Genomic DNA, 25,883 nt, shown 5'->3' with positions numbered 1-25,883 from the left:
ACAATGGGTTGTCTGATCCGTCTAAAAATTACAGGGCAGATAGATCTTAACCTGATGAACAATTTTACCCATGTAAGATTTGCTCTAAATGCTTTAGTTTCAGAGATATCAGCCAAAATCTGCATTTTACCCCTATGTTCTATTTTTAACCATGTCGGCCATGTTGGTCGGAAGACGGGGTCATCGAACATATTTTTTAAACTAGTTACCCTAATGATGATTGTGGCAAAGTTTGGTTAAATTTGGCCCAGTAGTTTCAGAGGAGAAGATTTTTGTAAAAGTTAACGACGGACAACGGACGATGGACGCCAAGCGATGAGATAAGCCAGGTGAGCTAAAAAATAAACAAGATGGACAGCCAGCAGAAATCCTGGTCATAGTAGAAGACAGTAAAGTAACATTTAATTTTAATTTTTACTTTTATATTTAGCTGTCAAATTGATCATACAACATCATATTCTTACATAATTTAGCTCTTTAAAATCAACAATGTGCCCATAGTACACGGATGCCCCACTCGCACTATCATTTTCTATGTTCAGCGGACCGTGAAATTGGGGTAAAAACTCTAATTTGGCATTAAAATTAGAAATGATCATCATATCATACGGAACATGTGTACTAAGTTTCAAGTTGATTGGACTTCAACTTTATCAAAAACTACCTTAACCAAAAACTTTAACTTGAAACAGGACAGACGGACGGACAAACGAACGGACGCACAGACCGAAAAACATAATGCCCCTCTATTAGGTGGGGCATAAAAAACAAAATAATGAACTCATTGTCACAGTTTTTCATTATATTTATTTACATAATAAATATGGGGATGATCTACTTGTTATCTATGCCCATAAAACGTCCAGTAGTCTTATTTTATATCTGATCATATCTAGCTGATACAAGTATTTGTCTTGGAACTGCATCACTCACTAACATTTTGTCAAATGACAAAGAAAGTTTTCCAGCATCACGCTACAAGCACTGCCCATTCATATCTAAAAAAAACATTTATCATTATAAATTGTGTAAATATGTCATACATTATAGGAAATTTTAATTGAATTGTGTGAAATCAAATTTGATACTTCAAAAGTGTATAATATGCATAGACAAACAAAAACTGTGGAAATTTCTCAAAACAAAAAGACAATATCAATGTATACCATTAAAGTGCACTTTTGTTAAAGATTCATTGTCAGCGGTAAATGTATCTTTTTGCAATATCACAGCTTTGTATAATAGTGCATACTTTCAGTATTACGCAGTTCAAGACTCATACAAAACCTTTACTCAGTAATGTACTAGTAAAATGAATAGAACAATGGCAAGGGGGATAAATTTTACATAAGGAAGTTAGAAACACATTATCTTTCATTGTGGAACTTGTGCCTTGAGGGATTGTCAGAGTAACAAACTGTCTCGTGAGGAGCATAACTGACCATTCCCTAAAATCATTGAAACCAAGAAAACTTTGTTGAAAATTTTTCATGTACAATGAATGTTTAAAATTTCAAATCATTTGCAAACAGGAAGTAGCTGCAAGGCAGATGTAAGAATTGCTAGCATGCTGCAACTCAACATTATCAAGCTGCAGACCAATGAGTGTTGCAAAATTTAAAATTATTGGCAAACATAGAAGCCAAGAAACTTTGATAAAAGTTTTCTATCCAAGGTCTTTCTAACTTTTCAAAGTATTTTGATATTGTTTCCTGCTAAATTTGGTTCAGAATGGAAATTTTATTTGCAATTAATTTACCACACATTTCCTGTTTTATGTATATACTGACTGAAGCTTTGGTATTAAAATGGATGTCATCCAATATGAAAGAAACAGATATAAGCAGAAAGAGCTAAGTTTATGCTTTGGTATCGTAACTCAGAAATCACTTTGATCAAAAATTAAAATAACAGGTATACAACTTAATGTCCTGTTGAAGAATCTGTGCAAGTTTGGGTGAATTCTGCCAACCAGTTTTTAAGGTTTGCAGGTAAACAAACTAATTTAAGCAGTAATGGCCAAGTCCATGTTTGGGTATGGAAAACCTCAAAATCAAGCTGTTTCCAAGGAGTTGTGGAGTAACAAAGTATGACAAGGATGACTACGCTGACAGATGTTGTCCCTATGTGTAGCCCCCAACTTGACACTGTCAGGTGACACAATAAGTATCCAATGGAAATTTACCTCATCTGATCTGTATTTGTGTTTTGATTTCTCTGACTTTGATGGTTTTCCTTTGTTTGTTCGACTCACTTTCTTCTGCTGGTTTTTGTCTGTTGGTTTCTTAACATTCAGCAATGGGTGGATTTCTGAAGATTTATAAAGAAATCACGACATTTAATCTGACAGCTAATCCTGTGAATCATGCCCTAACTTTTGATAGCTGGAATCAATCGTAAGTTAGATATAGGTCATGCTCAATAAGTTTTTAATTACCTTTATTATTGATTAAGACCTCAACATTTGAAAAATATCATTCCTCTGTGAATTCAGTTGCTCAAGATCTGGACATTTTAAAAATAGTCTAGCCAATAGATTGTCTAAACCTCAAAAATCTTCTTAATCAGAGGAAAAAATTACAGATAAACTGTTGACACAGAAATATGTCTCACATGTCCACTTAAAATTAAAAACAAGAATGTGTCCAAAGTACACGGATGACCCACTTGCACTATCATTTTCTATGTTCAGTGGACCGTGAAATTGGGGTCAAAACTCTAATTTGGCATTAAAATTGCACCTACTACTATCGTAGGTGGGGCATAAAAAGACAATCTGTTGGACAGCAGCATTGCTAATTAATTCAAAGTTGCTGGACCATGACCTAGGGGACAGGGCCTCAAAATAGTTGTCAAACTGATATGTACTGACAGTAATGCAACTTTATACAAATATCATTGATCTATCACCAGTAGTTCCTATCAAAGTATCAAACAGAAAACTGAACAATTGTTGACGCATCCTCCACCATTGCCGCAGCCCCGAAAAAGCAACACCTTTGTCTCGCTTTCCGCGACTTTTGTCGCAGGAGATACAATTACAAAATGATAGCAGATTATCATCCTTGCCTATCAACTGACAAATGCTATATTTCAAGAAAATGCTTCAACACCTAAATTTTTATTTTATTCAATTTAACATTTATATTTTTTAATATTACATGTTTTTCTTGAAAAAATTTACCAAAATTAAAGCAACAGAAGTTTAGGCTTCAAAAGTCAACGAAGTAATACATTCATACAGTAAAATAGCATTTTTAAGGCATATTTTGTCAACAAAGTTTGTATAATATCATTGAAAAATAGTTTATTGAACCTGTCATGAGTACAATAGTATTATGATAGTCTGTCTAATGATCTATGGTAGAGCAATTGTTCAATTCCCTCACAAATTTGTGTTATGCTATGCTAAATTAAATATAATTGTGCTCAAGTTCATTTATATAGTTCTTTTTTATATATGATACAAATCATCAAATCATCTTTTTACTTTAAACTACAACCATCAAATAATTTTGGCTAATAGATATGACCTATGACCCTCCTCATTAGTGTAAAACCTACCTTCTGATGGAGCATTAGGTAGGTTGATTGATATCTCTTGACTTTTTGTTCTTTTTTTCTTAGGTGATGGAGCATTACTTGAATGACTTTGACCTCTTTTTTTCTCATTCTGACCTTGATCTTCAGGTGCCTGTTGGAAATCAAATAAAAACTGAATTAGCATTAAAAGGATCTACCCAGTATATAACAAACGATATTCACAACAAAAATATCTAACATGTAACAAATACGATTAATAGTGACAAATGACCTGACTTGCTTCATAGAACTTTAGATACATTTACAGCCTTTACCTTTATGTTTGTCTGTTGGCATTTGAACTTTAGCTTCATGTTTGTCTGTTGAACTTTAGCTTTATGTTTGTCTGTTGGCATTTGAACTTTAGCTTTATGTTTGTCTGTTGGCGTTTGAACTTTAGCTTCATGTTTGTCTGTTGGCGTTTGAACTTTAACTTTATGTTCGTCTGTTGGCGTTTGAACTATAGCTTTATGTTTGTCTGTTGGCGTTTGAACTTTAGCTTTATGTTTGTCTGTTGGCGTTTGAACTTTAGCTTTATGTTTGTCTGTTGGTGTTTGAACTTAAGCTTTATGTTTGTCTGTTGGCGTTTGAACTTTAGCTTTATGTTTGTCTGTTGGCGTTTGAACTTTAGTTTTACGTTTGTCTGTTGGTGTTTGAACTTCAGCTTTATGTTTGACTGTTGGCGTTTGAACTTTAGCTTTATGTTTGACTGTTGGTGTTTGAACTTTAGCTTTATGTTTGTCTGTTGACGTTTGAACTTTAGTTTTAGGTTTGTCTGTTGGCGTTTGAACTTTAGTTTTACGTTTGTCTGTTGGTGTTTGAACTTTAGCTTTATGTTTGTCTGTTGGCGTTTGAACTTTAGCTTTATGTTTGTCTGTTGGCATTTGAACTTCAGCTTTATGTTTGACTGTTGGTGTTTGAACTTTAGCTTTATGTTTGTCTGTTGACGTTTGAACTTTAGTTTTAGGTTTGTCTGTTGGCGTTTGAACTTTAGTTTTACGTTTGTCTGTTGGCGTTTGAACTTTAGTTCTATATTCGTCTGTTGGTGTTTGAACCCCACTTCAGCTACCATGGCTAGATCATGGCAACAGTTTTATTGGTGGAGGAAACTGGAGTACCTTGAAAGTACAACCGACTATTAGCACACCTTACCATGAGTGGGGTTCAAACTCACAGCCTCAGAGTTGAAAGGCTAGTGATCACTGTATATGAAATACTTAGAGCACTCAGCTACCAAGACACCCTTTTTCATTCTTTAGACTGGTATATATTTTACAAACATCAATTGTTTTTTCCTAGCTATAACAGCTTTGTGTTTTATCTGGTGTAGTCTCACGATCACTATATCCCAATCAGTGATTTAGCTTGTCTAATATTTTAAATAAAACTGTTGTTTGCATTCAAAGGGACCCCAATTTATGATCACAAAATAAAGCAATATTGAAGGAGAGGTGAAAAAGATATGACTTCTGTATCTTCAATATGGGTCGTAATTAATGTGAACACATACATTAGTATCTGTGGTAGATGGCCAACCTTCCTCTGGTTCATCTATTTCTGGTGTTACTTGTAAATATAACAAGGCATCATCATCTTCATCTTCTTCATCACTGTAATAAAGTCAACACACAATTATAATAATTCAGGGAAATTCAAGTCTAAAATGACAATATTATTACCAGTACAAAAATTTAGACAAAGCTTTACACACTTTTATTATCTTTTTTTTTTTATTAAGTAAAAAAACACAAATGTACCACTTCTCATTTATCGACCTGAAGGTTTTTGTTCTGTTAACGAAGTCCCTTCCTCGTGGTTGGACATTAGATTGAAAACAGGTTCACTAAATACTCAGATGTTCAAATTAGATCAATTTCAATATACATTCTTTTCAAGACTTTGAAGGAAAAACAAATCTGACAAAATTGTTTTACTATGAGTCGAAGACCCTATACTTTTTATATAAATGAAATATTAATAACTGGAAGGTTGTCGTAATTTAGTTTTTTGGTTTTTTTTGGCAGAAGGAGAGGGACAGAGAATGACCTGTTTCTTTAGTTTTATTTGTGGCAGAAAATGAGTTGTTAACAGATGTAAACATAATAAACACAATGTTATTCATACCTGCTGACAAATGCTTGTATAGGTTCTATAGCTGTTACATCAACTTCTATATCTTCATCATACGGTCCTAAAATACACATTTTATATATGATTATTATCTATAGCTGTTAAATCAACCTCTATATCTTCATCATACGTTCCTAAAATACAAATTTTCTGATTTTAAAATTACATCAAATAAATTTCTAGATCCTTGCATAAAGTCAATGAAGTTTGTTGCAATCAAATGTTGATTTCTCATTGCTGACATTAAATTATTCATTTCTATGAGATAGGAATTTGGATTCCTATTGTATGCATTCATATCTTACTCAGGGAAAATTTACTTTAGATGGATTCGACTATCATTTAAGCTCCTTTTTTGTATAGCTCTTCAACTTTTTCAGTTCTTATATATCCTTGGCTTTCAAATATTTGGCTTAAAGCTTTCCTGATGAAGGTAAATCCAGAAAAAAAAAACTTATAATGTGTTGTTTTCATTTTGTTAAGAATTATTAATCAGAGAATGGAAATGGACAAGACTGGCAATAGGAACTCTCATTATCAAAATAAAATTTTCTCATCTTATTACCTAAATGAAATAAAATAGGGTTGGGATCTCAAATAAAGGGCTGCTCCATGAGCGCATGATACGCCTGTCTCTTTTTCAATTGAATAAAGTTCCATTACTCCTTAATGTCATCTCACAAATTTATAAAAAACTAAAGGGAGCTTATTTTAATAGATATAAAACAGTCACCAAAGTTTCATGAAATCTGGTCAAAGCATTTTTGAGTTATTGCCAGAAAACTGAAAAATCCCTCTTTTTTTATGAATAAAATCCCATAACTTGGAAGGTAAAATCTAAAAATTTATAAAAATTGAAAGGGAGCTTACATCAATAGATATAAACAATTCACCAACACTCCATAAAAATTGATTAAAGTGTTTTTGAGTTATTGTCCGAACATGTTGATGACGGACAGACAGACAGACAGACAGACAACGGTATAATGTAAACGAGCATTTTTATGCATTTGTCCTAAGTCAAGTTCAACTGGACAGGAATCTGATGTTCAGTAGTTGTCGTTTGTTGGTGTGGTTCATAAGTGTTTCTCATTTCTCGTTTTTTATATAGATTAGACCGTTGGTTTTCCTATTTGAATTGTTTTACACTAATCTTTTTGGGGTTCTTCATAGCTTGCTGTTCGGTGTGAGCCAAGGCTCCGTGTTTATGGCCGTACTTTGACCTATAATTGTTTACTTTTTACACATTGTAACTTGGATGGATAGTTGTCTCATTGGCACTCATACCAAATCTTCTTATTTATATATAAAAATGTTGGTTTGGTACTGCAAAGCAGACACACACATAGTTATTTAATATCAGCTTAATCTCCCTAAAAAATATACTGCAAGAAAATATCATGGGAAAATGACAAAATCCCTCAAACTCTCCTTTAGATTGACTTCTCTCTACTCTTATCAAAATACCTTCGTATGTATGTAACACTCAGAAACGTGTCCTTCCCCCCAAACGTGTCCATATGATGTCACTGAACAGCAAAACAAGCCTTAATGTAAAAGGGCGCTAAAGCGTGTCATTTGTAAAAACGCCCAAACGTGTCCATTTTTTAATAAACACCAAAACGTGCACAAACCCCCAAACATGTCTATATCAACCTCCATTTTTTTTCGTTTACTGGAACTATCATTCGTGTCCATATTATAAATACGTAGGTTATTTGGTTATTGCTTTTTCATTAAAGTATACTCATTTGACTATTTCATTAAAAAATAGAAATAAATTTTTTAGAATAAAATCCCAACTAGTGTTAATCCCGAATAACCGTAAAAATTTAGGCCTAATCCTAAATTCCCGGTATGATAATAAAACCTATCTACAGTATTTATTGTTAACATGATGTCGTTCAAATAATGCATGAAATATTTGGCACTGGACATTATGTCTCTTGTGCGTGTGTCTTTAGTAATGCTCGAAACCTAAAATTTATTAAAAAATCTGATAACCAGTTTATGATCTATGAAGAGCTTTTAAAATACAAGAACTTTTGTAAAAAGGGAAGTCAATTCTGCTGAAAGCCTAACGTGCAATATTCGGATTAATATAAAAGGAAAGTTTATTAGTACAGAATAATTCACTTAGTAAACGATGAATTGAACTGTACTAAAACTATGTGTATGTTTGCTCTAAATGAGCATGAAATACTTATTACTTAACAATAAACAATTTCAGTCAAAAGTAAATTCATATGTTACAGATCAAATTTGAAATTATGATCATCATTAACAACCGGCATTGAACAATCTAATGATAATAAATGACCACTTCATCAACTGTGTCCCCCATCATAGAATTGCCGTAAACGTTATTGATGTCATTTAGGACATACATTTATTAGCCCTAAAAGACGTGAGACGTTCTGGTGTTCAACAATAGACACGTTTTGGCGAATAACAATTGTCGGACACGTTTGGGGGTTATGAAATCGGACACGTTTGGGCAACATTGAATATTACGGACACGTTTGGGGGAATCGGACACGTTTGGGGGGAAGGACACGTTTGGGAGTGTTACATGTATGTTATTAGACTGAAAGTTTTTTTATTTCTACCAGACACTACCTTTTGTTTCTTCTTTTTCTTTGTCTTCATCTTCAATATCAAATTCCGATTCTCTTTCTTCATACTCTACATTCTCATCTAATTCTTTAAAATCTGGTGCAAATGCACTCCAGTTTTCCTACAAAACATATAAAAAAAAGCCTACCTGTAATTTGAAAGAATTCTAAAATTAATTATCTTTTGTTTCAAATCTTCTGTCATTCATAAAACTTTGGTAACAGATTTGAAAACTCCTCCAAGTGGTAAATCGGCTAATCAACAGGTTCAATTTTATAACATATCGTCAGAGAGGACACTTTTATATGGCATTATATTTCACCAAAAATATTGTATTAACTCTTTACAATTCCCCAAAAACTAAAAAAATAAAAGAAGAAAGTGTATGAGGACAGGAATGCCCCCTCTCAAGCTTCAAACAACCGAAAATGGGACGGACGGACAGAAGGAAGGACAGAAAGACAGAAGGTCAAGGATAACACTAAATGCCCCTATCAACTATGGCGAGGGGCATAAAAATAGTTAATATTAATTTGAGATTTTTTCAATGACATAGAAGCCTGGATCTGTAAGAATCTCATAATCTTGAGAACTTGAGAATCTCATAATCAAAACCAATCACATTTCTTTCTCTGGTAAAGACTTATATACTATTAGTGTCCACAAGATTAGTATTTTTATATTTTTATTCAACATATATGTTAAACCTATGGCATTAAGGGGATCATATATAAAATTAATTACATTTTTAAAAAATATTCTGAACCTACCTACATCTTTTGAATGTTCTATGTTTAGTAACATCTCAGAAACTATAAAAGTATTTGTTAAAAATCTTAATTTGGCATAAACATTAAACAGTTCACTTAATTGGAATACTTAAACCAAATTTTTAACCTACCTAATTCTCCATATTCAGTGAACCATGAAATATGGGTCAAAACCCTTATTTGGCATCTATATCTCAAACAGTTCATTTCATTATGAACATGCGTACAAAATTTCCAGTTGATATGACTAAAAACTACTTTAAACCAAAACTTTAACCTGAAACAGGATGGATGAATAAACAGACAGACGCACAGATAGAAAAGCATGTGTCCCTCTACTCCTATTGCAAGTGAGGCATTAAAAAACGAAAAAGCACAATCCATTGTTTAACATGTCTATATATATATATATATTCTATATTTACCACTTGATTCTGAGCCCATATAGATACCAGACCACTGGATATGGATGCTATAATAGGTCTTACAGGATGCCACTGAAATTAAACATAGGATTAATAAAAGAAACCAAACACTTATAGTTTTATAAAATAATATTTCTCACAGCAATATTTTCAGCAAATCTTTCAACTAATCTTCATTTCTGCATCAAGAGGGTGGAGTATGAATATCTAATAAAAGATGTATCACCGTAAGATTTTACTTCCTTTTTCTGCTTCCCTATTCAGTTTAAACATATTTTACTGTTTAAGCAAATTTTACAATGTAGTATTGTGTTCTGCTTGTTCTTGCATATAAACATTTGCCAGTTGGACTGAAACTTGGTGGCAGAGTGGTCAAAGTCATTCAACTACTGTATCACTACTCTCTCAAATTTGTAGTTGTGAGTTCTAACCTACACATGGCAATTGTGCTTGACTCTAATCTTAGTTGACTTGGATTGTCAGTTTTCCTGCCATACCCGCTTCCTCCACCAATAAAAACTTGCCACCTCAAAATAGTGAGTAGTGCTGAAAGTGGTGTTAAACACCAATCAATCAATCTAGTATTCAAACATCAAGCTTAATAAACTGCTTCGCTGAGCGCAGCTAGATACGCCTGCAGAGGTCCAACCCTGAACAGTTGGGGCAAAAATGGACACAATATTCAAGCTTGATTCAGGTCTGAATTTGGATTGTAATTAAATATTTGACATATTATAGGTTTCTGAATAAATGTAGTCAAAGAACTTGAAATTGGTTATATGAATTGAATTTATATTCAATTAAAGATTTCTTGCTGTTGTGCAATACTTAGTAAATCTTTGTCAGACTATAAACAAATAAAGTTCAATTAATTCTCAATGTCATATTAGAAATTTATGAAAATAAAAAGGGAGCTTACATCAATAGATATAAACAATTCACCAAAGTTTCATGAGAATTGGTGACAGCATTTTTTGAGTTATTGTCCGAAAACTGGAAAATCACCCCTTTTTTAATGAATAAAACCCCATAACTCAGAAATGTAAAATGTAAAATTTATAAAATTCTAAAGGAAGCTTACATCAATACATACAAACAATTCACCAAAGTTTCATAAGAATTGCTGAAAGCATTTTTGAGTTTTTGTCCGAAAACTGGAAAATCCCCCCTTTTTTCATGAATAAAACCCTGTAACTTGGAAACGAAAAACCTTAAATTTATAAAAATCGAAAGGGAGCTCATGTCAATAGATATAAACAATCCACCACGATTTCATGCAAGTTGGTGAAAGCATTCTTGACTTATTGTCTGAAAACTGGAAAATCCCCTTTTTTTAATGAATAAAACCCCACAACTCGGAAACGTAAAATCTAAATTTTATAAAAAACGAAAGGGAGCTCACGTCAATAGATATAAACAATTCACCAAACTTTTATGCAAATTGTTTAAAGCATTTTTGAGTTAATGTCCGACATGTTGACGACGGACAGACGGACAACGGTATACCATAATACGTCCCGTAAACGGGCGTATAAAAATTAGTCCTTAAAATTGGTTTTAGAATATTTCATTTTACACCAAACAAACTATTAACCAGACAACCTATCATATGACTACAGATAACTGTCCGTAAATGATTATGACGGAAGAAACTTCAATTTATTGTTATTTCCTATTTTACATAAATTATTTTTAATTCAGGAAAAGAACTGAACAAATAATATCTAAATTAATAATTCCATACAATTTAAATCAATTTAGTTTTTTAAGAATGCAAAATATTCTTGTTTCATTCAAAATAAATTATAATACAAACCACAACATCTAATAATAATTCTCCCTTTGTTCCATGTAATATCTTGACTAAGTTTCCTACACTTTTTTCCCACATATACAAAGAATGTTGTCTGGCAGATCCTGCTACAATGTATTCACCATCTCCAGAAAAACAACATTTCTTCCATAACGTTCTGTAATACAAATTGTTTCATTAAACCATTAATATGTCAACTATTTTTAAGGGAATTCCTCTTATTCCATCATAACAATTCAATATTATTCAGACTCTCCACATTGTATAAATTGTTGAAAAAAGGTAAATGGTTGTGTGGCAGTATAAAAGCAACTATTAAAGGTACCTTACTTTTAGTGGCCAGATTATTTTAATCTTGAGTTCAGAAATATATGAAGTCTCTGATTCCTATGGTCACATATAATATTACTGTCAATGTTTTCTATTGTGTAAATATTTTTAGGATATATAATTTTTCGCTATTTTCTTAATTTTAAGATGATCTTTTTGTTAGATAGAGTGAGAACACAGTGACATCATGAGCAAATGTTATCAACACTAATTGGAAATAGCTGCACACAAATTATCTATTGTCTTTCAACTGAAAGAAGCTTAAACAAGAGGCTCTTTAGAGCCTGTGTCGCTCACCTTCAATGGTCTATGTGCATATTCAACAAAGGACACTCTCAAACATTGTAGACAAGAATAGAATTCATGACAAAAATCTGTTTTGTTGATCTTGTATTGCTGATCATTCAGTCTGTTTAGTTTCTCTCTATCTTCTTTAGTTTTTGCTCAAAACACAAAAGAGAGTAAAAAAATCCTCATTTAAGGGCAATCACTCCTATAAAGAGTGACAGTCTACTAATTATATCGGCAAAATTTGACTTGTTGGTAAACCTTACCTTGCTGATCATTTTTGTGATTTAAATTGCTATGCGATGCGATGCGATGCGATGCTATGCTATGCTAAGATATGATATGATAATTATTGTAACAGCAGTTTACTTGTTAACAAGATCTTGTAGTTTCTGTACAGGTTCAGGTTCACCATCTTTACCACAAGCCAATACTTCACCACATTCATATACTCGTATTATTCTGTCTGCTGAATTTACCAGAAAACAGCTGAAAAAAAAGAAGATGGGTCATTAGGACATTGTGTCCCTGCAAGGATTATCTCATACATATATTTATTGAACCATGACATAAGGGTTAAAACCCTAAATTGGCATATATTTTTTGAAAGTTTGCATCATAATGGACATATGTACCAAGTTTCATGTTGATGTGACATCAATCTACCTTAAAGCAAAACTTTACCCCGATGAAGGACCAAATGACAGATGGATGTACAAACCAGAAAAACATAATGTCCCCAAATTATGGTAGGTGGGAATAAAAATCTCAATAAAATAAATAATATATCAAGAATTCAGATACTGATACCTTATCACTTCTAAATAAACCTTTTAATTCCTGTAGAATAAAATTTTTTATGCTCTTTTTGTCTTTTTTTTCTTTATCTGAGAACACTTTTGAAGCCATTTTTTTCACAGCTTCTTTTTTATATGTGAAATGTTCAAATTACAGAAAATTAACATTTTGCTTCCATGAGTTTAAACACATATGTTCCATGTGATTTTATATCTAGCTTTCATATCAAAATATTGAAAACATCCTATTTATTAATTTCTGTTGTTACAAGCAATCATTCTTACCTCCCCCTCCTTGCAAACTCTATAGATTTAATTGCTGTTGTGTTCAATGTGCCTGTTGTTACCCTGAATGATGCTAATAACTGTAAATCTGATACAGAAAATACAAGGATCTGAAAAAAATGTAAACAATAAAATTAATGTATATATTTTAAAATCCTCGTGAAATAACTAGGACAAAAAAACCCTCCATAACATTCATCAATTTACTGAATAAGACAATTTCAATACATGTGTAAATAACTAAGAATAACATGCTGTATTTTGTACCATTCATACAACACGTCTAACCTCTCGGTCAGTGAGTATTATTTTTTTTTCTAACCCACCTCTTTAAAAAATGAAACCTCTTATTCTGAACTAAATGTATTAATACATCCCATAATATCACTGAAAGAACCTCAAATTTTATGGCATATCTATATCATATTTAATTGTCAACATTCAAATAATTTCAAAATCGCTTAAAGGAAGCTAGAGACTTTGAAACTGACATACCACTTGAGGATTTGGTGCCATACCTGAACATGTGATTGGTAAAAAGATCAGAATGCAAGTATAAAATTTATAACAAGACTTTGCTTTACTTTAGAATTGATGTACAAATTTTAAAAACATCCTCTTGTTGGTATATTTTGGTAAAATTTCTAAATTTGCATTTGATTTGACATATTATAATGATATTATTATAAAACATTTTATATATTTTTTTATTTATATTTTACCATAATTTTCAACATAGTACTAATACCTTGATAAGACCTGAAAAGAATTTTTAATAGCAGAGAAATTAAGTCTAACACTGGAAAAATGCAAGAATTGAAATTGGACATCAATGGGTAAGATTTCTATAGGATTGTCTAAGACATCAATTGGTAAGATTTCTTGAAGATTGTCTAAGACATCAATGGGTAAGATTTCTTGAGGATTGTCTAAGACATAAATCGGTAAGATTTCTTGAGGATTGTCTAAGACATCAATGGGTAAGATTTCTTGAGGATTGTCTGAGACATAAATGGGTAAGATTTCTTGAGGATTGTCTAACCCAGTAATTGGTAAGATTTCTTGAGGATTGTCTAAGACATCAATGGGTAAGATTTCTTGAGAATTGTCTAAGACATCAATGGGTAAGATTTCTTGAGGATTGTCTAAGCCATCAATTGGTAAAATTTCTTGAGGATTGTCTAAGACATCAATGGGTAAGATTTCTTGAGGATTGTCTGAGACATAAATAGGTAAGATTTCTTGAGGATTGTCTAAGACATCAATGGGTAAGATTTCTTGAGGATTGTCTAAGACATAAATGGGTAAGATTTCTTGAGGATTGTCTAAGCCATCAATTGGTAAGATTTCTTGAGGATTGTCTAAGACATAAATGGGTAAGATTTCTTGAGGATTGTCTGTGACATCAATGGGTAAGATTTCTTGAAGATTGTCTGAGACATAAATGGGTAAGATTTCTTGAGGATTGTCTAAGACATAAATGGGTAAGATTTCTTGAGGATTGTCTGAGACATAAATGGGTAAGATTTCTTGAGGATTGTCTTAGACATCAATGGGTAAGATTTCTTGAGGATTGTCTGAGACATCAATGGGTAAGATTTCTTGAGGATTGTCTAAGACATCAATGGGTAAGATTTCTTGAGGATTGTCTAAGTCAAAAATGATAGAAAATCTTACCAAAAATTATCTGAGATTTCCAAATCATAGATTTTTGTTGTTGTTTGTTTCTCAACTGTTTTAAATGTTCAAATGGATTGCAAAATTGCACAAAAAGGAGCATGCACACTGTCTACTCAGTAGATTGGATATGCAAGTCCACAGTGACTGACTCACCCTTTCTTTTGTATATCATTTTTACAGATTGACTCACCCTTCCTTTTGCATTTCCTGTATAAATGTTTGTTCCTCGTCTGTCATACGAAGCTACAATGTTTAAATCTGACTGAAAAGAAAAAGACAAAATTTTAAATACCATATATAAATTTACAGTGTATAGCAGTTTTTTTTTCAAATTTACTTTGTAGACATGGTTGCTTATGATACCTAAATTAATGTTACTGACATATAGACAGGTTTTATCGATTATCCCCCTTAGTTTATGACACTACTCCCAGGTGTTGTCTTAATAGCAGTCGCCATTACAGTCATGAAAAATATGTAAACACGCTTAAGTGTATTATCAATCTTAACGAAAAAAAATCAACATAATGTTAATAGAAGCAAAAGAATGGAAACCTCTGGGTGTTGATAAAGTCAAGACATCGATTGACGACATGTGCATGTGGTCAAATATGATGTTCAGAGATACTTTCAACTTTCTTATCGAATCAAAAGCAACAAATGAAGAACTTCAAAAGCCTTCAAAGATTTAACTATTTTCAAAGTGGAAACGTAGGTGTAACAACACATCATATTTAAGATGATAAGACAGTTATGTTTAAAGGAGAAGTAATGTCATCACAAACAGTTGTGAGGTCAAATGAGGTATTCTTACATTGTAACGAGGATGGGTCAATTGTTAACAGGTGGTGTTCTTGTATGGCTGGCAAAGGCCATACATGTAGTCATGTTGGAGCTGTTTTGTGGAAAATTGAACATGCAGTTAGAAACAATTTGACAGGCGTAGCATGCACTGATGAAAATGCTAAATGGAATCGTGAAACAACAAGAAATGTGGAATCAAAGACCCTATTGAACATTTTCTTTGAATAAACTGTTGACACAGAGATATGTCTCACCTGTCCGAATAACAATCTGATGGACAGCAACATTGCTTATTAATTCAAAGTCGCTGGACCATGATCTTGTGGGTAGGGCCTAGAAATGGTCGACAACAAACTGAGATGTCTGATAGTAATGCAACTTTATACAAAATATCATTGATCTGTCACAAGCAGTTCTTATCAAACTGACTTAAGCAGAAAACTTAACATTGAAAATTGCTAATTCAAAGTCACTGGACCATGACCTAGGAGGCAAGGCCTCAAAATAGTCCTCAAACAGATATGCACTAATACTCAAAATAGTCGTCAAAATGATATGTATTGATACTAATGCAACTTCATACAAAATATCATTGATCTATCACAAGTAGATCCTATCAAACAAACTTAAGCAGAAAACTTAACATTGAAAATTGCTTATTAATTCAAAGTCACTGGACCATGACTTCGGGGGTTGGGCCTCAAAACAGTCGTCAAACTGATATGTACTGATAGTAATGCAACTTCATATTAAAAATATCAATGATCTATCACAAGTAGTTCCTATCAAACTAACTTAAGCAGAAAACTTAACATTGAAAATTGCTAGTTAATTCAAAGTTGCTGGCCCAACACCTAGGGGGCAGGGCCTCGAAATAATCGTCAAACTGATATGTACTGATAGTAATGCAAATTTACATCAAATATCAATGATCTATCACAAGTAGTTCCTAACAAACTAACTTAAGCAGAAAACTTAACATTGAAAATTGCTAGTTAATTCAAAGTTGCTGGCCCAACACCTAGGGGGCAGGGCCTCGAAATAATCGTCAAACTGATATGTACTGATAGTAATGCAAATTTACATCAAATATCAATGATCTATCACAAGTAGTTCCTAACAAACTAACTTAAGCAGAAAACTTAACATTGAAAATTGCTAGTTAATTCAAAGTTGCTGGCCCAACACCTAGGGGGCAGGGCCTCGAAATAATCGTCAAACTGATATGTACTGATAGTAATGCAAATTTACATCAAAAATCAATGATCTATCACAAGTAGTTCCTTACAAACTAACTTAAGCAGAAAACTTAACAACTGTTGACGCCACCGCCCCTGTCGCCGGAAAAGCAAACCCTATGTCTTGCTTTCCACGCTTTCGTCGCAGAATAGACAAAAATAAAAAGCAGGGGAAGATAGGTACTAGGTAGTCGTGATACACCCACGTATACTTTAGATAGTGAGTTCAAGGAAGTCATCAAAAATTCAAATCTACTTCCTTTATACAGTATCAAAGGAACTACAGCAAGAAAAAGTTTTACCTGCAAACCGTTTGCAAAGGATATCTTCCAAGAGGATCATGGCGATCATACAGCCTTAAATTCATGCAGAAAGTGTTCCAACTTCTTGCAGAAGTACATTACTTTGACACCTGCTAAGGTACATGAATTGCATTTAAACAAAAGGACAGAGTGGCAGTGTGTTGTTGAGGACGCCAGAAACAACGCCTTTCAAAAAGCAGTGCTAGCAAGGTTCCAATAAAAGAAATGACAGATTGCTCTGCTTTTATTAGAGAACATTTATACACAAAATTTACAGGGAATAAGTGTACTCTGTATGGTACTGAGCAAGAGCCTTTTGCGAAAAAATCAATTATGACAGTTGTACAAGGATAATTTCCCTGAAAAAGATGTAGGGGTACAAGCTCTAATTGTTTCCTCGTGGAAGCCAAACAACTGAACCTGTAAGTCTTACCAGCAAGAACTGGCATCCAAGAATTAAATAATTTACAAGCCAAACTTTTTGAAATACCAAAGTGATGTTCCAAATCATCAAATATCAAATAAAGTTTTAACCTCATCAGTACGAGCAACAGCTGATCTGCAATATCGAGTTGAAAATTAAATTGATTGTCTACACGTATTAATTCCACTAGAGTATAGAAAACTTCCTTGGTTACACCAGTATATAATAAGGCATTAATGTCAGTCACAATGTTTGTATTCGCTGACATGGTCCCCCTTACTATTTTATTCTAAACTCCTTTCTCCTTTGTCAATAAATTTTTGTCTGAGTTGACGTTGTCTGCATGTCTGACCATTTTTCAGCATATAAAGGATGGTCCTCATGAATAAGAAAGTCTGTTTCTTCATACTGGGTAGATTTTTTTTTACAGTTTCAGGATAGGCTACATTAAAACTATATGTAGCCTTGGGATACGTTTCATTATCATTATTTGCAGACATGTCTAAAGCTTCAGAACTAGAAGAGGCAGGTGCATTATCGTCATCAGATTCATTCTCAATAGTTTAATTTAAGCTTTTTCAGACATTTTACGCAGTGCCAACTTTAGTCTGCAGGGTGTAACTTTACTGTCATAACCAAGTTTTAATTTTGGAAACAGATTTCTTGTATTCACCGCACCATCAAGAAAATGTTCGGAACATACAAACAAGAGGCTCTCAAGAGCCTGAATCGCTCACCTGTAATTTTTTTTATATTTTTAGCCATGGCGGCCATGTCTTTTTACAAAACAGAAAATAAAACACAAACTTTATTCTAGATATCCTTAGAATCATTCAGCTGAAGTTTGGTTGGAATTGGTTCAGTAGTTTCAGAGAAGAAGATTTTTTTAAAGTTAGAAAACAGGATAAACAAATTGTGTAAAATTGTCCTTAAAGGGCAATAACTCCTTAAGGGGTCAATTGACAATTTTGATCATCGATCTTATTTGTAGATCTTACCTTGCTGAACATTTTTGCTGTTCACAGTTTATCTTTATCATTAATAATATTCAAGATAATAACCAAAACCGCAAAATTTCCTTAAAATTACCAATTTAGTGGCGGCAACCCAACAATGGGTTATCAGATTCAACCGAAAATTTCAGGGCTGATAGAACTTCACCTAAAGAACACTTTAACCCATGTCAGATTTGCTCTAAATGCTTTGGTTTTTGAGATTTAAGACAAAAACTGCATTTTACCCCTATGTTCTATTTTTAGCCATGGCGGCCATGTTATTTGACGAAACAGTAAATAAAACAAACACTGTATTCTACATACCCTAAGCATCATTCAGCTTAAGTTTGGTTGGAATTGGTTCAGTAGGTTCAGAGGAGAAGATGTTTGAAATACTGTAAACCAACTTATTTTCGCGGATACTTTATTTCGCGTTAAGCCCTTTCTATTCCAATTCGCGACGATTAAATTTCATGACTTTCTAATTTACTTGCTGTAGTTAGATAAGGAAAGATCCAAGTTTTACATATTCGCAACGATTTATATTCGCTTTATTTTTCTACTCGCGACTCATGAAAATAAATCGCTCGCGAAAATTAGTTGGTTTACAGTAGTTTACACCAGATGGACGACGACAGACGATGAGGGACGCCAAGTGATGGCAAAAGCTCACAGTTCCTTCGGAACGGTGAGCTAAAAATTGTTTATTCTGTTAATACTTTTGATCCACCCAAGTTTTGTTAGCCAGTCAGAAGGCATCAAATGAAACTTGTATGGGATCAAACAGTCATTCTGCAACTCCTTGTGTAATTCACATATGGATTTTTTCCAAATCTGAAGTTTTTTACAATTATTTGTTCAACTATTAACTGCACAAGAATTGCCTCCATTTTTTTTATACATTTTGACACTACCCATAGTAAAATAAATAAGAAATGAAAGAAATGCAAATGTAAACAGAAAATCGATTATGTTTTGATCAATGCATGTGAGTTATTTTTTCACAGTCGCAATGGCTCATCGGTCACGTGAGAGGTTAATGGATGCACCCATGTTTTCTGGTCAATTATAGATAAACCCGTCTATCATCATAGAGAAATTTTCCACATTTAACAATTACAAGGCAAAGTATCTGACTACTACGGTTTTATTTAGATTTTGTAATTTTGAATAATTCTTTATGTAAACATACCTATCCGGGTGTGGGATTTTCTCGCTGTGTTGAAGACCCATTGGTGGCCTTCGGCTGTTTTCTGCTCTTTAGTCGGGCTGTTGTCTCTTTGACACATTCCCCATTTCCATTCTCCATTTTACTATTTGATTTATTGTTAATTTGTTCTTGTCTTGTACATGTTGAATATGCATGAAATAGTTGTCACTGGATGTTATGCAAGCAATAACCAATAATCCATCAATCATTCATAACAAGATAGTTAGAATCATTAGATACTTACATCATCATCAAGGGGAATAACTGAGTGTTTCCCATCAATCTCCATTTTAACAGCAGGATGTTTCATTGGACATACTAAAAACTGTGTTCTACAAAAAGTTAACTAACTTAATACTTTTACATGTTTTAATTAGCTACAGTAAATTTCAACTTTAATGTGTCTAATAATATTGCTTTTGTATATCAACATATTAAAAATGTCATTTTAGGAAATGCTGCAAACATAATATCTATTCTAAATCTTAACTGATATTTCTAGTTAACCGGCATACTAATTATCATGTGGCATTTTTTTGCAATGATAAAAAAAAATCACAAAAATTTCTCAATTTTTAGTATTCAGATGTTTATATCTTTATTTATTATAGCACTGTACTGGTAACTTTAGAAGTAGTTACTATGGGTAGCAGTTTCAGTAAATTTTTACAGGTTTTTTGTTTTAAGAGGAATGTGTCTTCAAAAATAAGTGACACTACATGTATATATAAATATTCTTTATGCATGAACTGTATTCACTGTTCATGTGTTACTCATCTTAAGGATGTACACCTCTGAGGAGCCAAATATTTCTAGAATTAAACTTTTTTTCTTAACCTGATTTTTGGGTTTATATGACTGTAAAAAAATAATTTGTGAAGAAAAAATCATATGGTGGTGCACTTCTTTTTTTGCTACGGCCCTTTGAAAGTACCCAATTTTGATGATTTTCCTATTTTTCATCAATTTTTACCCATTTTTGGGGTATTATCGTGAAAAAATCACAGTTCCACAATTAAACTTTTCTTCATACTTTCAATAAAGATGATGTGGACCAATCTGAATAAATCTAACTTAAAAAAAACTATAGGTAGGTGTTAATATAAGAAAGTTTTATCATATTTTGATGCTTTTTCGTGTCAAATTTACCATGCTGTCAACTTTGTAAATTTGTGATTTTTCCCTGTTTTAAGAACAAAATGCATATTATTTCAACTCCTTTGTAATAAATGATTGAAAAAATACATATCTAAGAATTTTGAAAAGAAAAGAGTGATATGGGATGTACATGTTTCTGGTAAAATCATTTCTTGTACCCCTTACCCATTTTCTCAAAATTTTGGCTAAAAAGACTGACTTGATTGGTAATAAAATTTGAGAAATTTATTACTCAAAAACTACTTATTGTAAATACACAATTTTTTCACAGAGTTAAGTTTGATTATAACATTTCTTAAATTCATTGATATTTTCCACTTGTATCACATGTTTTGGAAATAATTCCAGAACGAGATTTCAACGAGACTGAAACGTCAGAAGAATACATTCTTAACAATTCATTTGTTATGTAGTTACCTATATCTAGGATGGAATTGTACTTTCAGGATAGGGGAGGGAAATCTGTATGTTTTATCACACTCCCCCTCCACTACATCCCATACCGATACTGTATTATCTGTCGCTGCACTCAGTAGTTTATGTCCATCTCTGCTCCAGCTGAAAATAAATTTTTGTTAAAAATGTCTTCAAATATTATGTGCACACTCAAAGGATGCATACGATAATAATATTTCAATGAACAGTATTCATTCTAACAAACAACTTCTATATACAAATGCTACAATAAAATGGTTTTAAATTTAAGGTGCAGCAATCTTCCAATAACATGTAGCTGTTGTCCTCTATGAATTATTGTTTAAATTTTTAAAAATACTCATTAATTTATATACTTTCTCTTACAACTATTGTGCCTATATCTTCCAATAACATGTAGCTGTTATCAACTTCTGAATATCATAATCAAACATCAAAAATTAAACATGTATAAGGCTGTATTTTCGGTACATGCAAATGATTTAATAAGTTTAGCAGTAATTATACTCCAACTGTAGGAGTGGGGCTATATTGCATTCCCCTTGTCTTTTCATCTATCCCTTTGTCCAACATATATTTGTGTCACACTTTTCTCAGGTACTACTGAACAGAATTACTTTTAATTGGTCAGATACTTACTTCCTGTTTGCTGATACATTTTTTTTGTACTTTGAATTTTTCAATATAGATTTGCACAGATTTTCTATTGTCCATGATAATGAGTAAAACTTCAAATGATCTGCTACAGCTGCATCTGACTTTTATTTTTTATAGTTCAAGGTGTACATTTGTTTTATAAAGAAACCTTCAAAAGCTTTTACTGTTATTAGAAGATGCCATGTTATATCAGCATCGTAGAAAAAAACTTTTAGACTTTTGATGTACACGTAAGTTCATTACAGTTCGTGTACATTGTCATCATATTAAAACTTACACATTTTCTTTACATAACATTCAGGAGAATCAGTGAAAATCATATTTTTTCTGAATTAGTTTAGGTAGAGCTTTAGTTTAAAAAAAAAAATTGTTAATATTTGACAATTTTTCTGAAATTGTCAATATTTTTATTTCAATTTTCCTCAATAATCCAAGAGTTTTCCCATGTGAACTGACACTTCAACCCTTTAAAATACCAATAATTTTTTAAGTGGGCATAGTAGCTAAGTAGGTTAAAAGAAGCTAAGAATGGCACAGTCTCTAAATAACAACACATATGGGATTGGGATATTAAATTCAAGTTATCTTTCAGACACATTATCAGGAGCAATTAATTGCTTCATTATCATGAAGAACTTTCAAATGGTATACAGATACCTATGGATAAGATAATAACTCAAAGAAATAAACATTTAATTCCTTTTCTTTTCTGGTGAAAACTGACAAAGAATTACCGTAGGAAAATAACTAAAACCTGAAAACTAGTAATTTTCAAGATTTCCTGGAGTTATGTCCCTTGAAAGACCAAATTAATAACTGCTTTTGGTTTCTTTTTAACATACTTTTTATGTAATTGTAAAAACAAACAACCATTTGAAATTATTTAAACAAAATATCTGTTTTCAATGATGCCCTTGACTAATATAAGGATAGTTACATGTATTCCATTTTTTAAAGTTCTAGATCTATGTACAAATTTTTTTTAATACATACCACAATGTACAAACTGGATGTACATGGGCACTGATAATTTTGGCAATCCCTCTCGTAAGAAAATCCCACACAACAATACGTCCATCATTACAACCAACTGCTAATAATGTCCCATGTCTATTGAATGCACATGTTATAGCTATACTAACACAATCTAATGCTCCATCAAATTCCTTTGGAAAAATAAACAATGAGAGAAAAATGTAAATGCATACACTAAATATTTGAACATATTTTGTAAATTAAAAACCAGAACAAGGAAAAGGTTTTTTGTTTAAAAGGTTCTATTTATAGTCCAGTCACTGAAAATATAGCTGATAAAAATTAATATAATGTTTCTCAGTAATAAATAATAATTTTCTTGTATATCAGTTAACATGGTTAAGCCTACATGTATTATATGCATTCATCCAAAATGTACAGAGATTCTTGTCATCCAAAATATACAGAGATTCTTGTCATCCAAAATATACAGAGATTCTTGTCATCCAAAATATACAGAGATTCTTGTCATCCAAAATATACAGAGATTCTTGTCATCCAAAATATACAGAGATTCTTATCATCCAAAATATACAGAGATTCTTGTCATCCAAAATATACAGAGATTCTTGTCCAGAATTGTTTTTTAAATCAAGTACTCTCAAATATTTTATAATAGTGTAGGCTGGTACATAAATGATAAAATAAAAGAGAACCTTACTTTGCCTAAAAAAATCATATGAATTTAGATTTAAAATGATAGTTCCATGTAGGTGTAATACTTCTAGCTGAAAAGGGTTTCAGATATTATGAATATTCACAAAGATTTCATAGTAGAAAATGTGTATATATTTAATTTTTCTAAAAAAACAATTACAAAAAAGTTTTTTGACAAACATGAGAAGGAAATATGGAGTAAATACTTGAACCATGTAAATAATCATGAGAGATAAGGCTAATATATAATGTAAAACATTGATGTAAATTATCTAGTTTTTTCTTGCACGGGCTCAATATTTGCAAATCTGAAAACAACTTGAAAATCAACCAAAATCTATATACAATTCATTTCAACAAAAACATTTAAAAGAAGTATTTTTTTTACAAAGTCATATTAAGGGCTATTCCAGAAAAAAAATATATGGGGGAGGGGGATGGAAGGCACTTTATGGGTAGGGGGCAGGTCACGAAGTACAAATTGTGTGGTTATGTATGCAAAGTAAAGTGCAATTATATTGGTGATGGCCTTAAAATAAAAGTGCCTTCCAACCCCCAATCACCATATTGATTTTTTTTTTCTGGAATACTCATGTAGCCCTTCATGTATCTACAATTGTGGTTAAGTCAGTTAAATTAAGACAACTTGACAAAATAAAAAATAAATTTAATGCTTCTATAGAATTTTGGAGAAAACACTTCTACTACACATCTTTTACCCAGCTGCATATTTGTACAAGTAAACTCACCTCTGGATAATTCTGTCCAAAAGATTCTGAAATTACATGAAACGAAAATATTTATTAGAAAATTCAATGTATTGACTGATAAAATTTCAAAAGTTAATTGTGGAAATTAGTAAATACAGAGTTGTTCCAAGCACAAGTTCCATTAGTTACCCATTTGACTAAAATCAAAAGTGATTAAGATAGTTCAAACAGGGGGAATTAATGTATGCTCTTCTTGAAAGTTTCCAAAGAAGGGGGTTTAATAAGGAATCAATTTCTCCTAAAAACTGAAGTATTACAAAATCTCTATATATCACCTCAAATCAAACTGTAGTGAAAAATTAGACCAAAGACATTGTAAGGTCTTACCTCATATTTTCTTCATTTTCAAGTGTTTTTGTGTTTATAGTCATAAACCTAACATATAGCTGAGATACACAAACACTTTATCCCACCATCTACTTTTCTACATATTTTATTGTATAGAAATATAACTATACATTGTAGTTGTGACATCCACATGCATGTCATTTGACCTCTGGTTGATAGTAGTGGCAATCATACCACATCTTCTTATTTTACATGTATATATTATAAAAAAAAACTTCAAACAGAAAGAAAACAATTTATTTTGCTCAATATATACAATAGACAGTATTTCTGTTCCATCGTATGTATGGTGTTTATATATCTAAATTAATGTGTTACGCTCCACAAGTCGTACAGACTTCATTAGCAGGGGTGTGCTCCTTAAACTTAAACTGCTCCAACAGAGTTATGAGGATAAAAACAACTAAAATCTACACTACTGCTTCATGTGTACAGAATGGTGCTGTAGGCGTAAAAGGCACCTGTTCGGGTGAGGTAGTTAGCAAAAATTTTCCCCATTAGACTTAATAGGCTAGATTCATGGTTCTAAGGGCGGCCAAATCAGAAAATTGCTCTGGACATATTATCTCAAAAAGGGATTAGAAGTGGGGGACTTGTGACAGGATTGCTTCCCTTGAGTAGAAAAAAACATGCCAGCCTTTATGAGCCAGAAGCTAAAGAAGTTCTTCTTTGACTCTGTCGGTAAGAGCGCAGGCTTGTATTGTAACACACAGTTCCCAGGTTTGATTCCCAAGGTTGACAATATGTAATTTTAAATCTCATGGACTAAAAATTTATGTTATTTTACTGAAACACAAAATGCATATAATTTTCTTATATTTATATGCTACTAAACTACAGTAATTTTCAAGGTGTAAACAAAACCATTTTTGTCTATGATGAATCTTAAAGCTACATCGTTAAACCCATAACGTAGTGCAGCTTTCAGCAAATACCAAACACGTGACGATGTATCTTTTCGTCTTTTTACTTGCCTCATTACCAAACAGATGTGTAAATTGTGAGTAAATTCATAACTTTACAAACCTAATAGTTCTAAATTCATTTTGACCGCTTTCCGGAAGTTTAAGGAAATGAAATGTTGAGGGATCGAAGACGGAAATGGATGAATTCCGTGACCAGTAGAAAACGGTA

The 25,883-nt window shown here is 32.3% G+C and overlaps 1 protein-coding gene and 1 long non-coding RNA gene across 4 annotated transcripts; one reads left to right on the top strand and one right to left on the bottom strand.

Moving 5' to 3' along the window:
- Positions 1-784: 784 nt before the first annotated feature.
- Positions 785-25,883, bottom strand: LOC127700818 (retinoblastoma-binding protein 5-like). Its single transcript, XM_052204496.1, has 16 exons — positions 25,776-25,883; positions 24,381-24,406; positions 22,933-23,105; positions 21,265-21,405; positions 19,934-20,021; positions 14,907-14,978; positions 13,037-13,146; positions 12,324-12,443; positions 11,340-11,493; positions 9,524-9,595; positions 8,332-8,449; positions 5,707-5,773; positions 5,093-5,192; positions 3,565-3,694; positions 2,186-2,310; positions 785-998 (listed from the first exon to the last, which is right to left on the bottom strand). The coding sequence occupies exons 1-16, from the start codon at positions 25,792-25,794 to the stop codon at positions 993-995; spliced, it is 1,521 nt and encodes a 506-aa protein (XP_052060456.1). The 5' UTR covers positions 25,795-25,883; the 3' UTR covers positions 785-992.
- Positions 3,886-4,621, top strand: LOC127700819 (uncharacterized). 3 transcript variants are annotated; one of them, XR_007981731.1, is made up of 3 exons: positions 3,886-4,120; positions 4,352-4,450; positions 4,550-4,621. It is a non-coding gene; the product is annotated as an uncharacterized LOC127700819 (long non-coding RNA). The 3 variants fall into 3 exon arrangements; XR_007981730.1 differs by having other exon boundaries at positions 3,886-4,219; XR_007981732.1 differs by having other exon boundaries at positions 3,886-4,252.

Source organism: Mytilus californianus, unplaced genomic scaffold (genome assembly GCF_021869535.1).
Source record: "Mytilus californianus isolate M0D057914Y unplaced genomic scaffold, xbMytCali1.0.p SCAF_5, whole genome shotgun sequence".
NCBI classification, from domain to species: Eukaryota; Metazoa; Mollusca; class Bivalvia; order Mytilida; family Mytilidae; genus Mytilus; species Mytilus californianus.
Note: the sequence above shows the minus strand (reverse complement) of the source record. Positions and strands in the feature narration are given on the sequence as shown.

Coding starts and splice junctions, on each gene's coding strand:
- LOC127700818 (XM_052204496.1), bottom strand. Junction 13,147..14,906: donor CAGGAAATGCAAAAGGAAGG/GTGAGTCAATCT, acceptor CATTTTTTTCAG/ATCCTTGTATTTTCTGTATC. Junction 11,494..12,323: donor CTACAAGATCTTGTTAACAA/GTAAACTGCTGT, acceptor TTTGTATTACAG/AACGTTATGGAAGAAATGTT.